The sequence below is a fragment of the Trachymyrmex cornetzi genome, unplaced genomic scaffold (assembly GCF_001594075.2).
Source record: "Trachymyrmex cornetzi isolate Tcor2-1 unplaced genomic scaffold, Tcor1.1 scaffold637, whole genome shotgun sequence".
In the NCBI taxonomy this organism is placed as follows: Eukaryota; Metazoa; Arthropoda; class Insecta; order Hymenoptera; family Formicidae; genus Trachymyrmex; species Trachymyrmex cornetzi.
Window position 1 is genome coordinate 51,119 of NW_017299956.1, and position 27,991 is coordinate 79,109.

General features: G+C 40.5%; 1 protein-coding gene across 1 annotated transcript in view; it reads right to left on the minus strand.

Moving 5' to 3' along the window:
- Nucleotides 1-8,223: 8,223 nt before the first annotated feature.
- The window catches only part of LOC108766850 (optomotor-blind protein), an 85,975-nt gene continuing 66,207 nt past the window's right edge, over nucleotides 8,224-27,991 (minus strand). Inside the window, exons 4-6 of the mRNA XM_018516381.1 lie at nucleotides 17,635-17,781; nucleotides 16,561-16,637; nucleotides 8,224-9,736 (exon numbers count right to left, since the gene is read on the minus strand). Coding sequence (XP_018371883.1) covers nucleotides 8,929-9,736; nucleotides 16,561-16,637; nucleotides 17,635-17,781 — 1,032 coding nt within the window. The 3' untranslated portion in view covers nucleotides 8,224-8,928. The remainder of the gene's footprint in view (nucleotides 9,737-16,560; nucleotides 16,638-17,634; nucleotides 17,782-27,991) is intronic.

The window sequence follows — 27,991 nt, forward strand, 5'->3', positions numbered from 1 at the left end:
ATTTTCTATCATAGTTTACGCTCTGGGCCGTTGAAGGAAGCAGTATATATTTTTTATGGTTCCAGACTACATAAAAATCTGAAAAAATTCTTATACACTTGTGGAACCTTTAGCAATAAGTTTTTACTATAATAAAATTTAATTTAATTTATTGTGTATCAATAGTATTACAAACTACATAAGGCACCAGCATTGCTACTGCTTTGAAGCCTATTAGGAATGCATATCTGCATGACAAAGTAAGAATAAGAATAAAGTGCTGCGCAGAATATCACATAATAGTTACAGATGAAATTAACAGTACTGCATGAGTACTTGTAGACAAAAATACAACTCCAAATAAAATGATAATAAAATAAAATAATAGTGAAATAAAATAAAATAAACTGAAAATTACATAAATATAAAACAAAATGACACGGAACAAAAGGCGGAGAGACAGCGCTACCGTGAGCAAAGTTATTAGCTAGAGGTAATAACTAGAGGAAATAAAATTGGTAGTCGTGACCAAAAAAGAAAGTAAACAGACTGTATTTTATTTATTTTTTACGTACTGAAATCTGAATTTTGAGAAAACGTGATATGGACTGTGCCTTAAAAGGCGCAAAGTGGTGCTGGAGGCACACTTTAATTTCATTCAACCTTCGAGTTAGTTTTTATTGTTTGATGAGAACATTTCTACATTGTTAGAAATCCACAGTCTTGCTTTAATAAACACCTATTGAGTTTCGACCAAAATATTTTTAATTTTAGTCCACTTATATAACTTTTTTCTCTCTCTCTTTTTCTCTCTCTCTCTCTCTCCCCTCCCCCCCTCTCTCCGTCGTCTCAAAATTATATTCTATAACAGATTAACAGCTTTGGAATTTTAATTAAGTATTCCATTTGATACAGTATATGTATACATTACTAGAAAATTACGTAAAACTCAAAAATGAGTTATAAAATTCCGTTCTGTGATAACATCATAATTTTTTAATAAATAGTAAAATATTAATGAATAGTGCACATAGGCGAGATTTTCATTTCTGGATTATTAAATATTAAATAGTAATAAGAGAATATTATTAAAATTAAATAAATAAAAAGCTTTACGTTGCCAGAGCTATCTATATAGCAAAGCATTAAGGCACGCCGTCGATCTCTGCGATCGATAATCATCTTCGACAGGTTGACTATCCTGGCAGAAATCAGAAGATCACGCAGCTTGTCGAAGACTTCAGAAGACGAAAGCCGACCACTTTGCATAGTTTAGTGCGGCGACACCTCCCGGTGTCAATTAAATCCTCGTCGCTATCAGGCTGCCAAGTGGACCGCGCGGCGCAACTCGTCGAAACTTGGAGGATTCTAATTCCCTCGAGGACACGGACCCCGCGACTGGACCGGCAACGCCGGATTGTGTCCGTTCGCCGATCAAAGACGGCCACCGTGCATTCCGATTGCTTCCTAATCTCTCTCATTCCCGAGGAAGTTGAGGCTTCTCGAGAATCAAGTCCGCGTAGTCTTTTTCTCTACGCCTCTTCGCTTGTATTCGCGAGACTTTGACTTTTAATTGATGCCGTTTAGAGCGAAGTTTTGCATTATGCAAAAAGCGAAAGCGCCAGATACACAGACATGATGCATTATTGTTGCAGATGCAACGATTGTCGTAATGTATCGAAATGTTCTGATTAAACTCGTATCAAATTTTTACTTTAAAAAATGACATTCGGTAGCTGCAAAATTAATGTATCTTTTAAGCATTATATATACATATATAATGTAAGTTCCAAACGAATAGATATCAAACGAAAGAATTTCTGATTACGAGAGCACGTGACAAATACTTTGATATATCTGGTTGAAACGACCGAGAAATTGCGCATTTGTAAAAGTTCTCGGAGCACTTTCCACGTGAGAGGATCCGGTATCTTTGTCTAGATTTTCACCCGAGCCATTTTTCCACTTTCATGGAAAAATGGCTCGGGTGAGAATCTAGACAAAGATACCGGGTCCTCTCTACAGTAAGCCCCGAGGTCCTAGACGAACCAATTTGTATGCTGATGGCTATCTCCGTGGAGAATAATTTATAAACGATATTAAACGGAGCTTTTTTAGCGGAACACGCCACATTGCTTGATACCGACTAATCCTTCTTTCTCCCCTTGCTACTTCCCTCGTCCCTTAAAGTTCAATTGTATGACATGCGGTAAAGCCTTAAAACCTGTACTCTATTAATGCAATCTGTTATGGCTACAGCGACAGCACAGCTACGAAAATTGGTACTATGTAAATTTAAATATCTTCTTCATTGAAAAGCAATAAGCAATCGATTTCGCAATACGAGAGCAAAACGATTGAGTTTGATCGAATATTTCTCTTCCGGGTTAGGCACATTATAAGATATGAATAATTTAATGCGCATAAGAATATCACATTAATATAATTGCCTAAGGTTCTTTATTACACATAACATTATAGATCTGATCGCCCTGACGCTACGTAAGACACATTGCCTTCGTGATCGCGTCGATTACTCGCGAGCTCATTAACAGCGTTCTGATGAAATCGAGAAGCAGGATCTTATAAAAATCAGACGATGTGTGATAATGTGCCTTTCGCCTTTTCCCTTCGTTCGTTAATCTTTTCACTGCCTGTCTGCGGTATATGTACATATATGCATTGCATCAAGTATAAATGATGCTTTTATAAATATAACTTCGATATTTTGATGGATCGATGAATTAGATTGAACGGAAGCAATTCCACAATATATAACCAAGTATCCTAACACGTAGCACACAGGAAGTTGCTACTTTAATTGTTCACGGGAATTAATTGTCTGGTTCTTAATTCTCTCATAAATCCATTACCATCCGTCCTATCGTGCGTGACTTTTACTGTCGCGACACAAACGTGTATTATGACTCTATAAAACGCAATATTCAGCATCGTGAATCAACTTATTATTGTAATACAGTCATTCGTATTCGTGTTCGGCTTGCTGCCGAGCGACTCTCCTCGCTGATGCGGTTTAGCATATTGCGACACGAAAGTCTCTTCGATTATCGTCGTGAAATAGAGTTGCCGTCGCAGCGATCGCCCTTTTTGTCTCCACTCTACCTAATCTTGCTTCTTTTTTATTAATTTACTCATCGTTCGATGAAAGCGCTTACGTGACACGAAAGTCGCCGCAAAATACGAGTATCCCAAATTACTGAAATAATCGAGGAATCATAATCGGTCTCCATTTCTGGCAACGACGTTGCCAGGAATTATAGACACGTGGCTGACAAAAGGAATTTTTCTCGCCATTAATTTATTTTCTCCGAACGTTCGAGGAAAACAACCATACGTATAATTCGTAAGCCATGATGGAAATGAATTTTTTCATGTGCCAGCACTCGGCGTCAAATATATATTTTATAAAAATAATTAAATTTAGACCGTAATAATACAGTTTCTAACAATTTTACTCCGTTATCAGCATTTCGGCGTTCTGTTTTTTATTTTTATTTACTTCATCATGACTTTCCGTTGCTGCGAAATATTATGATTATTCGCACTTGGGAGTTACGTCGCATGGCATACGTAAAAGCGACGACAGTTTTGAGTTATAATGTGACGAAACTTATGCACGGCCTAATTATGTATGTAATACCCCTAATTGTCTCGCTGTAAGGAATTGTTAGTTTGCTTGCTTCAAACGAGGCCGTACTCATTAACTTTTTATCTATGTAATCATCGGAATTTACCTTTGCGCCGTGGCACAACGGAAATGCGAATTCATTGGGGAAACCATTCATTAAAAAAAAAAAAAAAGACGCATGCCACTAATTACGTCGATATCTCATCAATTTGCACCGTTCCTAGAACACGATGTTCTCGTGTAACACATCGTCAAGAGTCTGATATAGCTACATAAGTTTTTCGAAAAAAATATCGAGATTACTTATATAAATAAAAATATAAATTTTATAATTTTTTTCGTAAATTCATAAAATATGAACTTACAGTAATCCAAAGCAGATAGACGTACCAAAATTCTTTTTCTTTTTTATTAAATTTATATGTACTTCCTTATACGTAATTCAAAACGTTCACGCTGACCCTCATATTTTCATTACTTTATTTTGCGGTCGAGAAAGAGCACATCATCGTATCTTCACACGAGCAAACGGTAATTATTACAATCATCCGACTGATCGGTCGAAAGATTAAAATTCCTGCGCCACCGAAGCGCGTTCTTGCGCGCTTATTTTCTGGCAAAAACGAAAACGGTTTCTTTCATTAAAGAGGCGGCGGAATCAAAAGTTTCTTCGTTAAAACGCGTATAAGACGCGTATCGGCCGATTGGTTACATTCGTACACAAACAACGTCTGTTTAATGCTAATTATTCGGCTACACGGAATATCCTGCACACGATGACTATTTCGAATGAAATAGCCGATTTCCTACAACGGTAACAAAGCGAAATTACTATTCCTGACTTATTTGCTTATTGTTAGAATTAGTGTCAAAGTTATTAACGGACAATGTTTTCATGTGTACAAAGATATTAAAAATTTATGTTAAGACACGTTTTATCCAATAGACGCAACTGACGTTTCGTGTGGAGTGTAAAGGAGAAAATTGCACGGAAGCTGATAAGCGCACTGCCAATAAGCGAACAGCGCAAAGTGCGGATTAGTTCGTTAAGGAATAACATTGTGGCTCTATTTTGCGCAGATATCCACACGCGCGATATAACTATGCAACGATAAGTTCATCGTGCAATTAAGTTTATTTATTAATCGGAACGTGAGAAATGAGAGTATACACATTGTTGTATTTTTAAATTAATATATATATATATATATAATTCTTAATCACGTGGATTTTGCGGAGGATTTTGATGACGGGGCAAAGTTGGGAATGGAGTTGGGGCGGAGGACAAAGAATCTAAGGAGTGTACAATATACAATACAAGTCACGGAATATCACGATTCTCGTGTTAAGAAGTTAAATCCGCTTTTATGACGCGTGCAGACCATGTCTGGGCCACTCGGTCTTCCTTTAATTTCTTTTTCGATTTTTTTTTAAGTGATCATTTTTTTATTGCTTTTTCTATTTTCTCGTCGATGATGCTCGCGTCGCTTCGAGCACAAGACCGTGCGTACGCTCCGAAGGAAGCCACGAAAATTATGCGAGGGATTGAGCAAATTCCCGAAGATTCAAGGGAATTGAGACGCGATTTCGATCGGGCGAAAGTCTTTGACTGTAGCTGTGTCTTAAAATTCCGAAAGACAACGGACTTGTCGATTATAATCAACAAACAATTAAATCGAATTAAATTGAAGGAGCAGATGGACGAAGAAAATATTTCGACATAATGACGACTCGTGACAGGTTTTAGCGTTAAGTTAAATTAAAATTCGCATTAATGTGATTTAATATTGTACATGGACTCTTTGTGTCCGCAAGCTAACTGCACTAAGAACCATCACAGCACTAAATTGATAATACATTTTACTTACTGATACGTATGATACAATAGAGAATAACATTTATCCATACAAATAACTTAACGTGCGTAAGAATGTGACAAGCCTTCTTCATCCACTTGCCTGTTCAATTGCATATCTGTACATATCGATCAGTTTCTACTACCGCACCGGAACATTGGCTCGTTTTCATACTGTACGTTTAGCGCTAAATATGGCATTTCCCAACTCACATTTGCATCGATTGAGTTTTTCATGTAAGTGAAATTCGAGACCGAGGGAACCATATTTAGCGCTGAATATAAACAAGTTGGAATAAAGTAAATATATGTACAACGTTCGCCAGTCATATCTGAACAGGATTCATTAAAATCAACACGCGTAAACGAATTGTGGGTTCTGCGTAATCAGTAACAAGTAAATAAAGTAATAAAGATCTATGGAAAATATTTATCTCGCCATCTTTAAAGGCGATTTTGTTATATCACTATGACAAAAGTTCCGATCAACATATTAATTAAATAAAAAATCTGTATGCCGTTCCGTTGACCAGATTATAGAATAGGCTTCTCGCTTAAAGTATGATGAACAATAATCGTCGGACCCGTTCGATAACACGATTTTAAAATGACCTCCGATTTTTGAACAATTCATTTTGAATGTCTCAAAAATTTCTCGTCGCGAATTTTGCACTGAGTCAAAGTGCCTGCCAATAGTGATTTTTACTTATGGAAGTCTTGGCCGACCGCAAAAGTTTAGAACAGCCGAACCGATTAGTTTCATCCGCGATAGTTATACTCACAGCTCTGCTCGATTATTGCTTTCAGATTTCAGAACACTTCGCTCCCTTGTAATCGATTCGGATGTATGTATATAGACATATCAATACAACGACGAGGCTAGTCCGCTTATAATGGGTATCGCAAAATGGAGCAAAGCTGATTAGGCCTTTCAAAAAAGTCGATGTGTGACATATATCTCTCGTTTTAGTCGATATATTCAAATATCATAGATGTTCAATAATCAAAATGTCATATCACATTCTATTTATGTTTTTGCATCCTGTTTCTATAAATCAAAATCAATGTCAATTATATATATTTAATATATGTATATTTAAAGTTAATACGCACTCCAAGAAATTTTAAATACTTTGATTCTTGATAAATATTATAGAAATATCAGCCATGTGAAATTGATTATTCCTATATGTTTTACTAAATAATATATATCATGATTCAACAGTATTCAATAGTAGTATTCGATATTGTATTTAACCGATTTATCTCATATAGTCGTTGAAGACTTACCTTTTTGCAATTATTGAACAACGGTAAGAAATTATTTGAAACGAGAGATCAACTTAGATGTTCCACTCGTGCCTTTCTCATTTTACGATACTCGACGCTACTGCGCAGGATCGAAAACGCGTAGGAAACGTAACAGCGATTAGTCGAATTACGATAAAATGGTTTAGAATACGAGTAAGAAGCCGATCATCGATTGCACAACGAGATGATCGATGTTAAACGCCAAGGTGCATTGCGTCAGGTAGCGAGTCGATCTTTCGATTGTCGCTGCGACCGTGCAACGTGCGGACGTGCAGCGCATTCGTATTATCGCAGTGCGTGCAAACGATAACGGCCTCCCATTCTCGGACATCACGGGAGAATCCCATTCTCGGAGACGTTCCTTTAAAAAAAAAAGAAAGAAAAAAAAACACGTTACGTTCTCCCGCGGACATTGCGCGATTTCGCCTTAATAAATCACCGTTATCTCCCATCCCGGACGTCAGGTTTTTCTCTTTAGACCGCCTCTATTGTGTTACGTGCAGCATTCGCGATAGCGAATCCCTCTGCTCCCTAAAGTGACTCGCGTGAGTTGATTGCGAATTTACTCGACGTTTTTATTACATGTTTAATAATTATTTACACCGATCACCACTATTTCATACAAATTGCAGGTCGGCTCGGATTTTTAATCGGTGCGGTAAGATTTCGATCTCTTCCTACAATTCGGTAATCGAGCCTTGAGCAACTACTGTAAAATAAAATCTCGATTTGCCTTATTTTTCAAATTAAAAAGAAATTTTAAAGAAATAAATTCAACTTATAACGTTATGTGTAATATTTGACAACAATGTAAAAATAAAATATCATTTTTAACAAGTCGTTCCTCAATTATTATGAAACAGAAAAACATTGTCAATTACAAGCCCGACGTACTTCAATTTACTAATAAAAGGGATGACGAGTTTCTTCCTCATAAAAGAAATCAAAAAAGTAAAAGACATTAAAAAAAAAGAAGATACATGTGACGTCGTGCGTGACACTCGAGTAAACAAATGAAAAGCTGGTCACCTACCGTTTTATTTCACCGACGCAATGGTTTTATCTTTCGACGCACGGTCAAAGGACGCGAGTCTCCGGGCGACGTGGAATTTCGAGAACGAAAGGATTCGAGAGTGACACTATTCCTCGGTGAACCAATCAGCGGTTTATGCCACGTCGCGCTGTGTTTCTCTATGGATCGTCGATTCGGGTCCCAAAATTCTTCGGATTTGGGATTTTCTTTTTTTTTTGCGTTTTTGAGGCATAAATCGGGCATCGTGCGTTTATGCGTTTACGTCTCTCTAATCGTTATAATGTAATATTTAATAATTAGTACAGAGAGATGTTATTTATATTTATAATATAATATTTATATATAATATATATATATATATATATAATATCACTAGGGTACATATGTACAGGGGCTGCAAATAGTAGGAGGTGCTCTTATATTGCAATATCGTTCTCTGTTTTGTTCCTTTAAGACTTAACGTACACAGGTAGAACGTAGACTCACACGGGACACAGGTACGCGCTCGTAGACTCTTACCCTTTTTTTCTAGTTCTCTTTCTCTCTCTCTCTCATACATTCATTTTCTCCTCATCGCATTTATTCTCGCGTCTCATCTAATTTACATCAACGCGCGATCGGCGCAGCATTCATCGAGAGTCCAACGCATTCCGCCTCGCGGTCCTAACAGAGATCCCACACACTCCTAATACGCGCGCGATATCATACTCTGACGTAGGTTTATTTACAGATACAGGAAACACGCGGGACTCCTTGTTCAGTCCCGAAAGCACGAAGGGCGCCGCACTCGCTTGCGAGAACGACTTTTCGAGCCGCGGCGCCACTCCGGAAATAAAATTGCACTTTGTAGTATAAGAGTCTGGCCTTCCTCACACTCATCCGGTACGGCCAGGACCCCCGAATAGGACGAGGAAGAGAGAGGGAGAAAAGAATGCCGAGAAGCGAACGTTCCCGCCGCTACGACGGCTCCGACGTGGAGTCCGGCTCCCTCTCGTCGGCAGAAAGGTCCTCCGGATCGGCGCCGGATTCGTCGGCGCAATCCTCGTTCTCGTCTTCGTCAGGGTCATCGTCCTTGGTGCTGCTCACAGGTTCGTTCTCCTGTCACGGACTCCCTCCGCCGGCGTCGTCGCCCCGATGTCCGGGCGTCAGACTCGGACTTCTCCTTCTCTTCTCCTGCAAGCCGTTCACCATGTTCTCGATGGATTTGAGCTCACCGGCGGAGCTGGGCGTCGTTGAGATGAGGGCACCACCACCAGTGGGTGTCGGCGAATCGGTCGGCGGCCTCGGCGGCGGTGATCTTGGACTTAGGGTTCTGCTACCGGGGGTCACGGTCTCGAATGCTGAGCCATGCGAGGGCGCCGGGAGGGTATAGGGCGCGAATCTGTGTCCCTTGAGCTGATGCAGGGGACTCGCCAGGGGATGAGGATAGTGTGCAAAGAGGGGATGCTGGGCCGCCAAGGCCAGCTGGGCGTTAAACAGCATACCGGGGGTGACACCGCCGTGGAGTCCAAGAGGAGTGGGTGGTATCAGGGGACCGGGACCGGGATAGAGTCCCGGCACTGGCGGATACAGATACGGCAAAAGAGGCGGATGAAGCGGTGGTCCGACCGAGACATCCGGCCGTGGACCTTCGGAGCCCGTTGGGCCTGGCCCGCCACCGCTCTCGGACCCGGACGATTCGCTACCCTCGCCTCGTTCGCTCGTTCGATCGTCTCTCTCGCGTGAGTGCTCTCGTTCTCGATGGTGATGGGCTGGGTGCGGTGTATCGGGTCCAACCACATCCAGCAGCTTGTCCTCGTCGTCCATGAGGTCGGTGGCGGAATTGGACGAACGCCGCTTGTCCGGAGATGCTGGTCCACCCGCTGTCAAACGGGAACCGCCGCCCGATACTGTCAATAGCGCCTGCCTTCTGCAACAACGACGCGGAGTTAGCAATCTTGTGAGGTTCGCGTGTTACGTTTGTTTGCCGCTCTTAATTGCTTCCCCCGAGAAAGCTTCTCCCGTGAAAAATAAGTTGTACGTTAAGACAAATAAACTCGACATTGTCGCAACGCGGTGTTACAAAGAAACTCGTGTTGCCTTTGTGTTTCCAGATTGATTATTGATTTATGGAAAGGCGTGGTTAGCGAGTTATCAATCGTTAGCAGAGCTACACGGCCACCGGATAAATGGGTTCCGCCTATTTCGATATGATTTATCGACGTTCGCAAGCTGACAATCTTTCGAGACGCGCGAATACCTATTGATTACGGCACACTGTAATTGGTTCTGAGAATATAACGAGAGGGTCGGTGATAAAGTTACTTCCTTTCTTGGCAGTGGCAATTTCGACGCTAAATCGTTCACCCTGGATTTCGATGTAGTTTTGCTAGCATATCCTATGCGTATGTCTCAATCGAAAAATTGCGAGGACGACAAGCGGGTAAAAGGATTCTCATTCGGAAGATTGCGAGAACCAATCGGCGATTTCTAGCTATATACATATATTAGCGCGATATCTCAAGGATGTCCTCGATGTGTGCTAATTGATTTATTGGCGAATTGATATTCAGCATAAAAAAGAACTGAAATTGCAAATAGACTAATTGTGAGTCGCGATAACGTTTATTCTGAAAAAAATTGCGTCAAACTGTTGCAATCATATAAAGAAGTATAACAAAGTCAGAATAGTAATTGATGGTATACATAAATAATATATGTATATCGATATTAATTAATAATAAGTAGAAAGAAGGACTATTAGTGAGAGTCAAACGCGGTTCTCATGCATAAAATAAAACGATTAACACGATTAATTATGATCCAAATTATGTATCTTTAATAAAAACTGTGATGTTTTATTTAATTCTCACTAGCTCTTCTTTCTAATTATTGTTTTTTAAATTCGACAGTCCTATTATATTTTTTTATCAAAATATTCATCGTTCACCAAACTATAATATTATAATTTCAATTTGTAATATGAAACACAGATGCGATGCAGGTTCTATTAAAAACGAACACGCGCATATTTATAAATATTGTGTGATTTCTTTGAATTATTTTCACGCAGAATGTGCGTAAATGTTATCTCAATCGCGCACGATTAGTTGAATGAGAACCTATAAAAATCTTACAGCAGCGCCGATATTCACGCGAGTGAAATATCGTGGACTCGACAACGACACGCATCGGTATTGGGCCATTGCGCGTGCGAGTAGGCGATCAATGCGATCGCGATTCCGGGAGACAGAGAGGTATTCATCGTGTCGAAGAAAATCAAAAGGTCCCGCGCTTCGCTCGTCCGCGCGGTGATAATTCACGCGGAGCAAAGTCCAGCGCGTCGCGTCGGCGCGATGCAATAAACGAAGCCCAGGGATTTATGTGAGCGTCGGTAGCTGTATTGCCTCGAGGCGCGGCCGTGGTATTAGATTAATTATCTTAATTGCGCCTTCAACGCCTTTCCTATGCGGCAAGTGTCTAGCGTTCGCTCGCTCGCTCGCTCGCGCGTGCTTTGCCTTCACGTGCGCTTAACTTTATGCCACTCGCGGCTATTTGCACTTATAAACAGACGAGCGAGAGCTCGTGTGGTGCAATTCGCGCCTCTGTGTGCGTGCGTACTTACAAGCGGCTCGTATAAATGAGCGGCGTGTCGATAGAACCCTCAAGATATACGCGCGCGGCACGATTACATTGCGCGACGCAGAGAACGCTTTTTTTTCTGTAAATCGCGAGCTCATAGGTGTGCGGAATCGAGAGTGATTTATCGCGCTGACGTCTGGCCGCCTGCACACCCGAGTCGGAGTCACAATCATTTTTCATCGATGCTACAGCGATACCGTATCGATTCACGACACACTGATCTATTCGCTGACTCCCTAGGGCAACGTGTTTCTTTCGCCCGATCTTCGCGAAGCTCGCGTAATCTTGGCACGATTTATCGAACTGCGTTACACGGGTAGCCTTTTACATAAGAGAAATCGAGCGTGTCACGCGGATTTAATGATTTCTGATTAATTTACGTTAATGAATTCTTTTATTCGTTTAACTTGTTTCTACAATTAATTAAAATACAGAAGCGAGGAAAGGAAAGGATTTGTGTCAATCGGTGTTTAGTACTAAGCGACATTGGTGCAACCAATCTCGATGAGCGCGAATAAAATTGAACGATTCTCTCAACGTCCGCGTCGTTGAACAATCTTTCCGAACGTCCCCGAATATCCTAAGAAAGGAGAGGAGATAATATTCGAGGAAAAGAGGATGGATGGTAACCCTACACTGTTAGAAATGTAACCATGAGCTTCCTTTACATGTAAATGAAGCTGGTGGTTATGAACGAAATTAAAAGTAATGAATGATTCAACTGAAAATTAAGTTACAGTAGTTACTTAAATGTAATGAACGTGTACATTAAATTTATGAAATTTAATGTACTTTTAATAAAATTTTATTTTTACTTATAATAAAAGTACATTAAATTTCATAAATTTTCATGAAAAATACATTAAATTTTATGTACATGTACATAAATATACTTTTTAGTTACAAATACATTAAATTTAATGTAATGTCATGAAATTAAATTCAAATTAAATTCAATTATGTAACTTAAAAGTTAATGAAATTTAAGAACATTTCTAACAGTGTACTTGTGAAGACGGATGGTAACCCTACCAGTCCAGGACGAAGAGGGATGTATACACGTACCTTGCTCGAAAGTTCTATACCGAGTGCACGGATTATTGATTTGGCGTACTCTCGCACTTACGTATAGAAACCACAGAGAGCCTGTACACCCTTTCGAGTCTGCAACGAGTGCATGTCACGGATGCATCCGCACGAGAAGGAGCGTGCGCGAAGCGGATACACCTCGTTCGAGCGAGCGAGCGAGCGAGCGAGCAAGAGCGCACGTTTCTGTGTTGGTGAACTGATCGCATTACATGGCATTAAGACACCGGTAAGCCTCTCGTTGTGCGAACGGCTATAGCCAAGACTTACACGAGGTTTAGGTTTGTTCTGCCTGCACGAGACGATGCATTAGATTTGTCCCACCCCCTTGCCTTTCCCCGGCCCGTCATTCGACTCGATTGTCGACGGTAACGTACCATCGAGTTTCCTTTGCGTGATTAGGAGCGTTCCAGGAAATTTTGTTCGAGCCCGTTGAAAGGATCCGTGTGCGCCAATTAATTCTGTATTAGGTTGCGGAATCGAGTATTTCGATTTGGTGCGATTATGGGAGGAATTGCAGAGGTCTCGGAAAGCTTATAGATTCGTTGTCTAAAAGAACGACTTCGTGGGAATGATAAACCTTCCCTTCACCAACATATCTTCGCAAATAGATTACCGTTGTGATCGAGTGAACTAGCAAATGACAGTTTGGCATAAACGAAAATAGAGAAAAGAAATTGCAAGATTGTACGATAAGAAATACGATTGTTGATTAGATCGCAAATAAGGAGATACTTCAACTGTTAGTTGTATGTCATCCGTAATGTTTTTAACCCTTACCATACCATCTACAATTTGGTGCCTCATCCATACTATCAAGGGTCACTCCAAATCTCTTCGTCTTTTCACCTCTTCAAAATAATAAAAAAAATCTCTAAAAATTCACCAACATACTTTCAACTTCCTAGAATAAATATTGACTCTTTATTTTGGAAAATAATAAAATGTAGTATAATTTATAATTACCGAAAGATTCAAAGAAACTTGCACGAACAGGAATCGCTCGGTCACTAGTTACCCATATTAGTACGGTAAGGGTTAATATTATCCAGATATAACACACAAGATCAATAAAAATCGGGGATAAAGCCTAGGGTTAGTTTGGCTGTAATTATATGTATCTAATAAGAACGCTTTGTTGTAATATCGGAGGAACGCATAGGAATCCCAATGATTTCTGCTCTACGGATAATTAACTGCAAAAGTTAAGTAAAACTCGACGGCTTCATCCAGATTTCTCGGCGCGCCTTGATTTGCTCATTAATCAGAAGACGTTTGCGATATGTAAGCGAGTACCAATCGCGAAAATTAACCCCGGAGACAATGGTTAACGCAACGGCTATTAATTTAATATCTGCGCTAGGAAATATACATATATTACTCGTGTTGTACTGCACGTATTAACGCACGATCGTGGGAGTTTCACGAGCGAACGGGTTAATCCGCGCACCACGCATATCGCTAAATACGATCTTTCCGCGGTGTGTATGATGATAAATGACGTGACAACTCGCCGCACTGGAGCGGTTCCTTCCTTCTTTTTCTCCCTTCTTTTTTTCTTTTTTCCTTTTTAAAGCGGCGTAGCGAATCAACTCGTCACGCTCGAGTGGCGTTACATCTCGTGACGAAACGCCGCGTCGCGCGTTGTTAAAAAATTAACGAAACAATGCGTCGGCTGTCAGTGTCGTTTAACTCTATCGCGTATCGAGTGTAGTGATTTTATTTGAGTATAGTCACGCAGTTACTTTACATTTCTCTATACTAATCGGGGGATATTTCGCCTAAATTATCATGTAGCGATTAAATTCCGATAAGAGAGGCTGTCTTAGTTACATATATATTCACGGTTACATGGCATCTTCCCTCTTCTTCTAGTTTACTTATTTTTTCTTAGCTCTCAATTAACTCTCCACAGACTATCTTGAATTTTATCACTTAGGCCCAGTTTCACAACTCATGGTTAACTCTTAACCGAGGTTCAACTTATTTATGATCTTTTTCCAATTTTGGAATGAAAATAGATAATGAATAAGTTGAACCTCGGTTAAGAGTTAACCGTCAGCTGTGAAATCTTAGACCACTTGGATCGCTGAGGGACGATTGTATTTTTCAAAGGGCTTTTAAAAATCTGAGAAAATTCTAGTGCACTCCCATACAGCACAGACTTCCAAGAAATGCGAGGGGGTGACCACTTAATGTAATCGTGGGACAGAATCCTCGAAATCATTATAAAATCTCTATGTATAATCCGATAATTACATATGCAACCACGAGAAATCATTATATAATATTAAATAAAATCGTATATTTTACCAAATTAGTTCATAGTAGTGAAAAAAATTATTTGTCATCAATCAAATGAAATCGTGTAATCTATGGAACAATATTTCAGCTAGTGGTTACCCCTTCGAAGAAATGTCCTAAAGTTCTAAGAACGATTCTAGGACATTCCCTGGATAAAGTATGCTGTGTGAGCTCTTTCAAGCCCTATTTATAGGAATATAATTGTATAGAATTATATGACCTGAAACATTTTTTTACTCTTTTTGTTGAAATTTGAAGCAGAAATAATTTAAAGCCGAAAAAATCGTCTAGGTCTTCAAATCTCCATGTGGGTTTGCGGAAAATTTATAATCCAATTCTATGCAACCAAAGATATAAAAAAAAATAACCCTATGGGATCGAGGAAAGAGATTTCGCGCTTACATTAGAAGATCGACCGAAGCTCTCGAAGCGCAGTCTTCGTACAGCCACAAAACGATCTGTAGGGCCAATATAAAATTCAAAGCCGTCAAGAGTGGCACCCTCCACGTTAACGATAGCGCCGCCCCTGAGCATCAGTATGCTAATCCGATGATTGGCTATGTTCCAACCCCGATCCCTCTCTCACTGTGCCACTCTCTTTCTCTCGCGGTCTCTTTCTGTTGGTGTTTCCCTGCTCGTGCCCTGTCTCTTTCTCTCTTTCCGGTTTCCCTGTGGCTTCCTGATGGCATCCAACCACCCTTAACCGAAACCATAAGCCAAAACTAACCCTTATTCTAATTAGGCGGTGCCGCGGCGACGCGCCCCCTGCTTTGCATATTTTCTCGATTAACCTGGCCCTTTCTTTATCCGCTCGACGTCGCAGACTGCCGCAATTTTCCGAAAATTTTCTGACCCGCGGCTTGCATCGTTCTTTTTTTTTGTCTTCTCGCGTAATATACCTAATGCGTTTCTTGATATGAGATATGCTGACATCATAGACAGAATATTCTGTTTCGTTAAAAAAATTATAAGGGTTGTTTAATGACATAACAAGAATTAGGAACAGCTTAAATTGTTATGCATAGCGACTTGATTTCATCAAAATCTACTCGAGTTTTCACCCCGCGACCTATTGGATCGAAATGAGTTTCCATAGCAGCCTGGTCCACGGCAACGACATAGCATCCCCCTCCGAGGGATTGTTCGCTGACATAAGCTCATAAACCCGCAATATTGAATATAAATGGACGGCACTGCCGACGATGCGGAGTGCAAATGAGCCCTGTGAAACCAACCCTTAGCTCAGGGGGTGACCCTAAGGTCGGCATAATAGCGTCGATCGAGGGGAAGCTCGAAAGGTCTACGATCAATTAGGTCGACCCCGAAGACAGATTCGCGCTCTTTGCTCGTCACAAAACGCGATTCAAAGAGAGGGTATGTCTGCTTTGCATTTAGGGTAGTTTTTAATCCGTTGTACATTAACGTAGATTCCGAGTCGTGCGATTTTTATCATAGGATGCTCGCGAAAGATACTTAGCTTACTAATTTTTTTTAACTCTTTCCTGGTTATAGATATTATATGATTTTCATAAATTTTTATAAATAAATCTCATGAAAATGTTACAGAGCGAACTAAATAACTCTTTTAGAAACACATATACATATATAGAAAAATATTTGTATATTTTGGCGTTTTAATTTCGTAAAAGTTTGTTTTAATTCCAGGAAAGTGTTAAAAAATATACCGCGTTTATATAGTGCAGTTTTGAAAGCGATACTCACTTTTTCTCGCGCTTCCCCGCACCAGTATCTCGAAATCCTTTCGCAAAGGGGTTGTTATCGATTTTCAGTTGGGTAATCTGCAAACAAAATAAATATATTTGAACATGGATTAAAAACAAGTTTGTAAATTAAACAATCTTCCGTTATAAATCGGATTTAATAGACCTGTAGACTCTTGAGTTAATATACTTTTTCGCTTTACTTCTTATACCGAGAAGGCGCGATAATTAAGATAGGAGTGTATTAGCCGAGTATATAGCCGACCTACCAAAAATCTATACAAGGCCCGGTCTCTTCTTATGTCCACGTGCGTGTAAGCAATTCATTCACTGAAAATAATGCGTACCGAGAAGATGTTATTCCACGAAATGATTCTCGCATCCATGACTTTATCAAGGCACAAGAACGCGGAGAAATATTAATTAACAGAAGACCAGAAACCAAAACGGCCCACTCCGTCAGATCGTAACGCGAGATTATTCCTTTCTAACGAATTCTCGCCGCCGCGTGTGAGCTTTACATTTCCTTTGCGATAAAATGATGAATTTTTGACATATAAAAAAACGGATTATAATTCTGCGCTTAGTCTATAGCATTTAGACATTAGAAAGTAATCAAGTCTACGTTTTTCAATTTCCCTGAAAAATTGCATTTTAATTTTGTAAATTCACTAGTGGCTCGCAAATTACAAACGTAAAATATAAAGAGCATTCAGCCACGCGCAAGGTGTTTTTTGCGAATGTTATATATTTAAAATTCTTACGTTACAGATACAAATTATAGACGTTTCGGCCTATATCAGATGATCGTTTATTTATTTCAATTCTTTTAATCTTATGACTGCGAACTATTTTTATATTATTTATATTGTGTACTGAAGATGGCCTGATATAGACCAAAACGTCTATGATTTGCATCTGTAAGAATTTTAAATATATAACATTCGCAAAAAACACTTTACGCGTGACTGAATGCTCTTTATATTTTATGTTTGCATTTTAATGTTCCGAAATTAATTTAACGAAAAATCTCTTTTACGTACGGATGTGTTTCAGTAATTCAGAGGTCGCTTACCTTTTCATTTTGATAGGCCGTCACGGCGATGAATTCCGTCTCCTTAAAAACATAACTCCTGAATGTCGAATACGGAAGTTTCAAGATATCATTGGCTCGCACGAGGTGAAACCTCGGCTGATACTTGTGCATCGAGTTCAGTATCGTCTGCAATAAGAAAGGGATCATACATTGGGACAGATTGTTTTAGGTTAGCTTTGGCAAAGAACGTTTGCAATTATTTCGCTTATACTGTCAGACCAATTACTCGATGATGCTATCAATTACATATGCGATGGATAATTTTAGAGTCAAGTCAAGACAAGAGAAAATGCAACACGAATCGAGTATTTCTCTACACTTTTTCAAATGTCGAATTTTATACGAAGTGGAATTCTTTTCGTTCCCATGAACAATGTTCGAAACGTTCTATTTAGCACATAACAAGTCGCGGAAGTCTCAGAAGTCTCGTGATTAGCCATCGCGAGCGTGGTCTGAAAGTGATCTACGGGCTACGGCACGGCGCAAAATTAAGAAACAAAAGTAGCGCGAGACACGAGAGAGCGATTTTGCACGAAGAAAAATATAGAGATACGTCAGATTAAAAAAGTGTCAAGAAGGTGTTGCCGTTAATCACACAATCAGAGAGCGTGCGTCGGCACGTTACTCTTTCTCTCAGGTTAATTAATCTTCGTGCAAGTATTTCATAAAGTTCCGTGCGGGCCAAGAAAGCATGAGCTTGGTAAAGCGGCTATTACACTGATGCATCATGCCGAGCTGATCGATACAAAGTCTGCAAATGCAATCGAGCTTTCCGAGCGAGCTTTTATCGCCGCTACAACGATGACAATCGCGGTTACATCTTTACGTTGAAATTTGAAAACATGATTATTTGTTGAAGATATTTTATCAGTCCCCTTATAATTGATTTTATGAAATAGTTATATTTATAACAAAATAATACGTATTTATCTACAATATTTATGTATATATATATATATATAAAATATTTATATACATACGTTCCCATCGCGCCTATCTCCAAATTACTGTTCATATAAATAATTTGTTAAATTGTCGAAACGACAAACTTACCGATTACGATAATTTATCGACCTCATCCTGCGATTTAAAAAAAGCTTGCGTTACATGGCGTACGTCCATCGATCTTGTTAAACGGACGCGAATATGCACGTGCGAGTCGTTCGCGAGACTCACGTCGCGTCCGGAGCAAATTTGCCTGTGCTCGCGTTGCTTTTATTATACGATCCGAAAGGCTGTTCAGAATATTCCGACACGCAAAACGAAAAGGGCAAACTCGCGTAGCTCGCGCACGCGTCCGTGACATGCGTAAAGGGAGAGAGAGAGAAGGGAGGGGGGGGGAGAGATTAATACGTGAACGGTAACGAGCAAATTATCGTGCGCGACGTGAACGCGGATCGATAACCGGAAGCCGCGTGTGTCATCACTCGATTCCGCCGTCGAATTCACAAAGATGGATTCTCGCATTTGTAACAGATCAATTCCGATCCGTATCCACCAGGTATCGACGACGTCGGTCTCGATCGTCATCCGCATAATTTATATGCTAGTTATTCAGCACATACGTACATAGTGATCGATAGGCTCCGAAACATGGCCGGCCGTATTCTGGATATCGATCGTTCTGTCGGGCACAATCGAATTCACTTATTAATTCAATTCGGAATCCGCAGTCTTGCTGTCATTTAAAATGGCTAAATAAAATGTATCGATGCCGCCGCGCTTATCATCCGCATATCGTGATTATATCGTACAGAAGAAGCAAGATTAATTTTAAGCGTTCAAAACCGAATCATTCACCACCGTACAGAGAATCTTCATGCTTGTCAAAAGAAATATTTATTATTCGAGTTCGTTATTGTTAATTGTGGCTTGCGCATTCTTAAATCGGACCCGATGGCTTGGGGCAAACAATAAAATATTGTACATTATTTTTATGAATTTCTTAAAAAGATATGGAATAAGATGGTACTTCGATCCAAGCTTTTTGCCGGTGAACAATATTATTAAAGTATTAATGCCGAGTTAGTCTAGAAACCTAAACAGGCATGCCAACAATCATTCGCGGAAGCCTTACATTTTTGCAGCATTCTGTAATTAACTGTGAACGCCAAATCATTATGTAATAGTACGAAAGGTATAATAAATATCGCTTTTGAAGATATATATTATCAGTATATACTGTACTGTTTTTTTAATCTTCTCTAAATTTTATTTTTAAAAACGTTTGAAATTGTCATAAATTTAGAGAAGATTAAAATACAGTACAATATATACTGATATATCTTCAAAAGCAATATTTATTATATCTTTCGTATTATTATATATATAAGTCTGTTTAGGTTTCTAGACTAACTCGGCGTTAATACTTTAATTTGATAATATTGTAAATTTCACAATATCGGCAAAAAACTTGAATTGTGTCGGCAGAATGAGTGAGTTTTCAACAAGGGAAGAAAACAATCAGAAAACGCGATTTAAAAAATACATCTGATTCCAATTTCAACGCCAGGCTGACATAGTTTTCCGTTTTCACTTTTTTCTATATTCTTTTATGATTTCGTCATATATTCGCGTCGACTGTATTTTCCTTCTTTTTATGCAAATACCGCTCGCAGCATCTCGCTTCACGACATGAACGGCAACTAACAAAATTGCCGAGAACATTCTTGTCATCGACAAAGAACGAATGAACGCATGTACGTAGGTATCCTCGTTGGCTGATAAATCTGTTTATGCGTCAAATGCTTTACTCACGTAAGCCGGGTAATTATCGTACGTTTGAAGAGAGAACTTTCGCAGTTGGAAAACGTTTGAAAAGTGGATACGAATGTAACATGTCTTTTAACGAATCACAAATTGCCGTCGATAAACGGGAGAGCAAGTGGGCATGGCTAAGAATCATGACTCTTCAAAGTAGGGGGCAAATTACCCCAGGAAAGTTTCCGATGCTGAGGGAAGTTCTTAATAGCGTTAAGTTGAAATTCTCGAAACTGCTTCTTGGCAATATATTGCAGCATTATATTGATATGACCATGTAGGTAAGGGAAAAAACATTTATTTCATGAAAATTGATTTCATATGTTAGAGAAGATTTTTAATATAAGAATATCATCCAAGATGAAAATCTGTCAATCCTGTTCGTAAAAAGTTAAAAATTTACTGAAACTAAAATTACCTGAGAAATAAAGCTTTTATATCATAATTTGTGATCAAATTCTAACGATTAATATTACATAATTCGTGTATTTTTATCGAAATTCTGTCATTCTTCTGAATTTGATCTCTAAATTAATTGACTTCGCGATGATAAGACAGAAGAATTAAAAAGTTCAGAAAAACTGCGGAATATTCGGGAATAACTGCAGCGATTATTCGTGCAAACGAAAGTTTGCATTCAACTGTGTTGGTACATACGTTGGACGTGTATATACATAGAGGAAAAAACAGAAATCGTCAACAGACATCTGGATGGAAAGAGCGGAAGAGGGGAAGAGGGACGCAGAGGCCAAAGGTCCACCGCGTCGATAATCACTGGAGTGTGTAGAGACTTGAGTGAAGAGACTGATCGTAACGTACAATCTGTAGCGAGAAATTCACGTTTGCTACATCCACATGCAGTAACAAATAAAATTCGCCGACACGCCGTCGTGCGTGTAAATTAGTACGGCACACGTGGAGAGAGAGCGGAGAGAGAGAGAGCCCTCGCTCATTTCTGCACGGACGCCATTATGCGCGGCGTGGTACAAAGGGGAAATAATTAGCGCTGGCCGAGTGATAAGCCGGCAATCTAGGCGTTTGTCATTAGCCTATCAAAGCAGAATGTTTCTTTTTATCTTTTTTTTTCTCTTTCTCTCGCCACTGTTACCGGCACTACCGGCATTGGTCTCCCTTCCGGTCCCCTCGCGCGACGCCCTGGCGGTCCCCTCGTCGTCACTATCTCGTTTCTCGTGGACCTTCGGCCTCGACACGCCTCTGGCGCCGTGGAAAATATGTGCGAACGCCGATCGGAGCAATTAGTATTTCTCCGGACTCTAATCTGGACTCACTCGAGCGCGGCGAATGCGCGTCTTTCGCGGTACATTCTGCTCGTAGAATATGTCGGCAAAAGAGGGATAAAAAGGAAAGACGCGGTAGCAGGAGGACACGGTTCACGAGAGAAGAAAGGGGAGGAGGCCAGTATCGCGAGACAAGCCTAGAGAGAAAGAGAAAGGGCGAGGGGGGAGAAAAGAGAAAAGAGGGAATAGAAGATGGTCGGAGGATGGAAAGTAAGTGGTAGGATCTGAGGAGCGGTCCGGTGTGTATATCGTGCCGCGTGAATTGACCAGCCAGATAAAACCACACGACGCGACGCGACGCGGCGGACGAATGGACGGTGGGACGGGCAGGGGGAGAAAGCAGCACTGGGACGGTAGGGGAGGAAAGTGAGAGAATATCTTGGCCGACACAGAAGCCGACGCTGCTAATGACTCTGTCCGCGGTAATCTCCGGGTGTTATCTGTCCTGGCTACCTGGGGCCCACCTACTTCGAATCACGAACCTGTACACGCTGCTCTGCCGCCACCACGTCCCTCTTTCTCGCCACGTCTCTCCTTCTCCCGCGCGCTCCTCTCCTTTCCCCCTCGCCCCGTTTGCTCATCCTTGTTCGCCATCAGATGTTCGAATCACGGAATCCGAACATCTCTTTAGGCGTGCCGCTTTTTTGAGACCCAACGTGCGATACATGTATCTGTATCTTTAAAATGTATGGATCAATAAAAAAGTTTAAGCAACTTATAGGCCGATTTATTCTGGTTTCAAATTTTCATGTAAATAGTAGTAATATTTAATGCAAGTTATAAACGCAAAATAAAGGCAGAAAGATCGTTAGAAGGATAGAATAATTTAGCCTTCGACATTTGCATTGGTCAACCCGAGAAGATGAAAGAGCGCAACAAAACCTTGCCATTGCTGTCCTCGATGTTTGGCCAACTGATCGTACAGAAGAGCAAACAAATCTCTTGGGCTTGAAAGGGACTACTTCAGTGAGAGGCTAAAAATAAGGAGTCTACAATCAAAGTATTGACAATGATACTGCAAAATTTTTTCGTCGCGGTGGGGAAGTAAAGGTGAAGAGTAGAATGTGCTTCGACATATCACAAAGATAAAAAAACCAAGGAAAAATTTCCAAGAAGAGAGACAAAGAAGAAAAAACGGGATTTTTTCACTTTGAGAATCAAGAAAGTTGGTCGATGGTCCGAGGATTACTTAGCCATCGGGTACATCAGATAACCACGTGTAGTTCAGTTTGCAGTGTTCGCGAACCTCGTGCACTTTCGTCCACTTACACGCGCACAAAGTGTACAGTACATACATTTAAGTTCGGACAAGATCTGAACGTATACACGAGAATAACGAGAGAAAGATATACTGGTGGAAAGACATCGGACGGGAAAAGATAAAGGAGTGGTTCGCGTATGTGAACGATGCGCGGGGGCAGATGGGAGGAAGACGAAAGGGAGGTTCTTGATGGCGAGTGTAGCGCCACCTCGGCAGAAAGCGGCGGAGGAGAGAAACTTTTCACTGAAGGCGAGGGTATGAGAGAGAAAGAGCATACCGCTCGCCACACGAGGGTGTGACGAAGTAAGGATGACGAGGCGACGGGGGTGAAACGTACGGGAGAGGAAAGGGAAAGGTGGTGGTAAGGTTGGTCGTCCTGGTATCGACCGCCTGAAAAAGGGGTGGATTTTTCTATCCCTGGGCGGAGGACCCGCCGTGTAGGAGGACGTGTTCCGAACGCGAATGCGACTGGCCCATCTCGGGACTTTTGTCACGCGGAATAAAAATAAGGGCGGTTTTTCTCAGCGCTATTTTGTCGTTAGATGTAATTCAACAATGTATCTTTTTACTTTCATGCATTAGTCAAGATTTAATGAATATAGGTGTTTACTGGGAGCTTAGCAAATTAAAAATTAGAGCAGCGCGAGAAGCTTAAAAGATTTTACTTTGAATTTTGAGTACGTGAAAAGTTCAGAAAAAATCGGAAATGGAATTTAAAATAAAACTTTAATGATGTAAAATTAAAGATAAATGAACAAGCAAGCTGGATTTCGTAAACGCTTTTTGTGCAAGCTATTAAAAAAAAAAAGTATTCCATTAATGTTCGTAAAAATAAATATAAAATATATATGTGGCATTATTGGAGATAACCCCGATTAATTTTTTAACTGATCGCGCACATATTGCAAAAGATCCTTGGAATCGGAGTGCGTTCTCTGATCGAGCGGTTGAATCTAATCCCGTTTCCAGTTTGCGCCATCTTACCGCAGATGTTACTTCGAAGCTCATTGCGATTAGGCGCATAATTTCGAGGAAGTCAATTAGTTTGAATCAATCTGAGTTCTGGGAAACGACGCGTGGGAGCGTGACGGAGTGTCTTCCAATTCTAAGAACGAATTAGGCGATGAACTTGGAGTTTACAGACGGCTCGGCGACGCGACGCCGACGGTCGCGCTTGTTGGCGAAGCGAGGCCAGCGAAGTTAGGTCAATTCGTGGTGGCTCGACGGCGAAGACGACGGTGAAGACGATGACGACGACGACGGCGAGGAGGAGGTAGAGGAGGAGGAGGTGGAAAAGGGGGAATGTGGGAGAGAAATGGATCCTTGGGGGGTTTCTCTGCCACTTACTCGCCCGGAAGCTAATTGGCCCGAATCGAGGGTGGCTTTTCCATCATCCGGTTCGGGTTATGGCCGACTTGCACGTAAGTCGACAAGCCAATAGCAGGCCGTCTGGATGGTCGAGCGAACACGAGGAACTCCTTTCCTTCGTGCTCTTTTTTGCCCTTCCACGCGAATTCGTACCAATTTCCGAGCCTACTTTGTAAACGCTGCTGCTCAGTGAAATATGACAGGTGTCACGATGCTTTGCGTTCGATTGACCCGCTAAATAGGTGACGGGAAACATTTCTTGTTAATAACGATGCTATCTCTATTCTCGTTTTCTTTTTATAGTCGCAGATGGATTAATAATACTCTTACGAGTTTTTTCTGTAAGATTAAATGTGTTTATTTTTTATTGTGTTACTTTGTATTATTATAGTTTAATTTAACGAACTTAACTTGCCTGTAATTTATATTGCGTTCATTATTGTGCTAAAAGATATACTGGAAAAAATAAGCAAATTTAAATAGATATTTAAATCACGATTATAGAGAACCGGCATTGCAGCCGGTTAATATTTAATTCCGGTGTCAAGCCAAATTGCGCAGAAGCTTTATGGACTGAGCAAATCCGTTGAATGGATCTACTGTGCACGCGAATAAATAAAGATTATCGACTTAACGCCGTTCTTTGATCAGTGAATGAAAGCAAATAGGTACTGTCGCCAACCAGTGCCACCACGCCGTCATGATAATTTCTGATAAACTTCGCGAGCCAAGTCCGGAGAGAGAAACTTTGGAGAGAGAAACAGAAATTCAATTGCTATTCCTCCATACTCCGTCTTTAACCCTTTATCATGAAGAATTTCAAGAAGAATATGTACATACAATTAAACTAAAAGTATTAAATTCAAATTACGCAGATTAACGTAATGTAACAACAAAACTTTCTTTAAAAGTTCACATAATAATTAACTCCAGCAAAATGTTCTTACGGATTTAGGTATATTATGAATTGCGAAAAGATCCAGAATAAAAATGCGTTTGATGTGTAGTCATATACATATATTTACACGGAAGTAAGAGTTTATTTAAGCGAGAATTGTCAAGGTTTAGAGGGGTATACGCGAGAATCGTCTTTTCCCTTGATTTCCTCGGTGGTTGATACGGAAAAAAAGCGGAGGGAAACGTTAAACGGAAATCAGGCTGCTTACAGACGGGCCGCGTATATAAAGGAAGCGTCATTCCGTTTCTCTTTTTTTTCCACTTTGTCCTCTCCCCCTCTCTCTTTTTCTCTCGCCCGAAGAGTGATAGAGAAAACAGGCTCTTTGACGAGAAACGAGTGCGGTATCTCTCGTGCTGAAATACACGGCTGTGCGGAAAAGATGGGAAAGAAGCGCCGCAAGGGGGTGTTTCCGCGGGTTGCGAGTGTGAAATTGCCGGCGATGCTCGATGCGCCGTGAAATACACAAAAGTGGAAGTCTCGAATTTTTTCTTTAGCGAAGGGAAAAATTGTTTCTGAATATTTGAGAGATAAGTACAAGACCGATATCCTTCAATATGATGTGTCACCGTCGAGTCGATCCAATCGCCACGTTGTCGTTGACACTTTTTTTTGCAGTTATTTGTATATCGTGGTAATCGTGATGCTCGAGAAATTTTACGAGCGCGGCATCTTAACCCTTTGAATACACGGATGATTCGAAACACTCTGCGGATCCGACAATGTCGCAGAAGCTAACCCTCTTATCGCCGCATTCGACAAACAAGATAAATTTCATGGACTGCTCTTTCTCCTTCGTTATGACGACAACGTAACAGCGAATTCATTCCAAAATTAATTAATTTTTGTACCAGCGGCATCGATAAACGTTTTCGCTTCTGGATCGCTTCCCATTGTTGGGGATTGCGGATACGTAACTCCGTTACATTTTTATCTTCCTACAGATTATAGAAAAATCATCGGATAGAAGAATAGCGAGCTAAAAACGTATTGATGTATTAACAATGACGGGCACGGGAATATCACGACCTATGTACATCAGAGTTCTTCTAACTTCCCTGTTAGAATAATGGTTCAGAGCATTGGCAACGAGCGTGGTATCGTGTATTTATCGATTTCACCGCATCGGACGTAGAATCTAGACGATTCGTTAAATATAGAACATTAAATATTGGCTAAAGACTAGACGAGGCTATACACGTGTGTTCACCGGGAACGGGCTTTTCCCACTGAGCCAGCGAGGCTCCCTTTTGCTTTCGATTGTCCGCTGCTCTTCCTTTTTTTTCGATGCCTCAGCCTGACGGATTACGCTGACCGACAATGGTGCTGATTGAAACCGATTATCGGACTCTCCTCCTCTCATCTTCTCCTTTTTTTTTTCACTTCGACCCCGCCGCGGCGACAGCCGTCGGATTCGTTTCCAGTCGAGGTGTTACGACCCTGTGATTTCATCGTCGTAGAATCAAACGTTAAAAAAAAAAAGAAGGAAGGGAAAAAGAGAAACGCCAGAAAACGAGGAAAGAACAAAAAAAAAGAGAAGGAGAGAAAAAGAAGGAAAGGGACGGCTAAAAGCTCGGCAAAACTAACCTCCGGAATTCTGGCTAGCAGCGACAGCCACCCCCTTCGTTTCCAGTGCCGGCTTTATTGTCCCGAAGAATACGAGTTGCGACCGCATCGGCCACCCTATCTGGTAATCGTGCGTCCCTTCGTTTTTCAGAATACGAATGAGGGCTCGTGTGGCACTCTTACGCGAAGGGATACTGACCACCGTGCCGTCGCTATTTTTTCTCGTCGAGAGCGATGCGGTTTAGAGACTGTGCTCGCGCAGAATACGGAATGCGCATCGATTATATTGAACCGCAGCTTGGAAATAATATTGCCAACTTATCTGAAATGGTACATTAGATAATTCTTACTCTTTTCGATGTAGCGTATTCTAAAGTTGCGTATTAAAATATTTCATTGTTATAATCTGCGATATCCCAATCATCTGTGTGCACTTAGGTAAGAAAATTGATATCTGTAAAGTAAAGTACGCTGTTGAAATTTCCTTTCTAATACACATATGCAAAATTTTAAAAAATCTCTTAATATATATTATACGTTAATAACAAATGTCGAACAGATTTATTAACTCGTATGCTTCTCGCTGATGATTTATTTCTTCGACCAGCACGTCACTAGTACAGTGGGAAAAAGATTGGGCGCAATTGATTAACGCCATAAAAGCTGTGCCGATCATCTGACATCTCGCGTGAAACGAGACGATGTAATCCTCTCACCATTCGTTCACGTCACGCTCGCTCTTCTGATTTTACCGAAGAAATGGAATTAAATTGGTCATGTCACGTGAGAGAAACATATGTCGAGACAACACGCATGAAATATTTTACCCTTGGGACGCACAAACTCTTTTCGCGCGCTGCCAGCACTACTGCTGCCTTTAAATAAACCTAATCTGTTAGCATTAAACTGGCCCTTCTAAACAAATTAGTTATAAATATGTCCTAGTGTTATTGCACACAGAAAGAAATATTTTTGCTCTATACATCTCTTTTTCGTTTACATCGTTGTTAAACTTACACCGAACAAGTATCATATTTTATTGTTCGCCACTATTATCTAATGACACGGAATCGTATCATTATCGGTAACGTTAACATCCTATAAATGGGCCATTATCGATTAAGAACA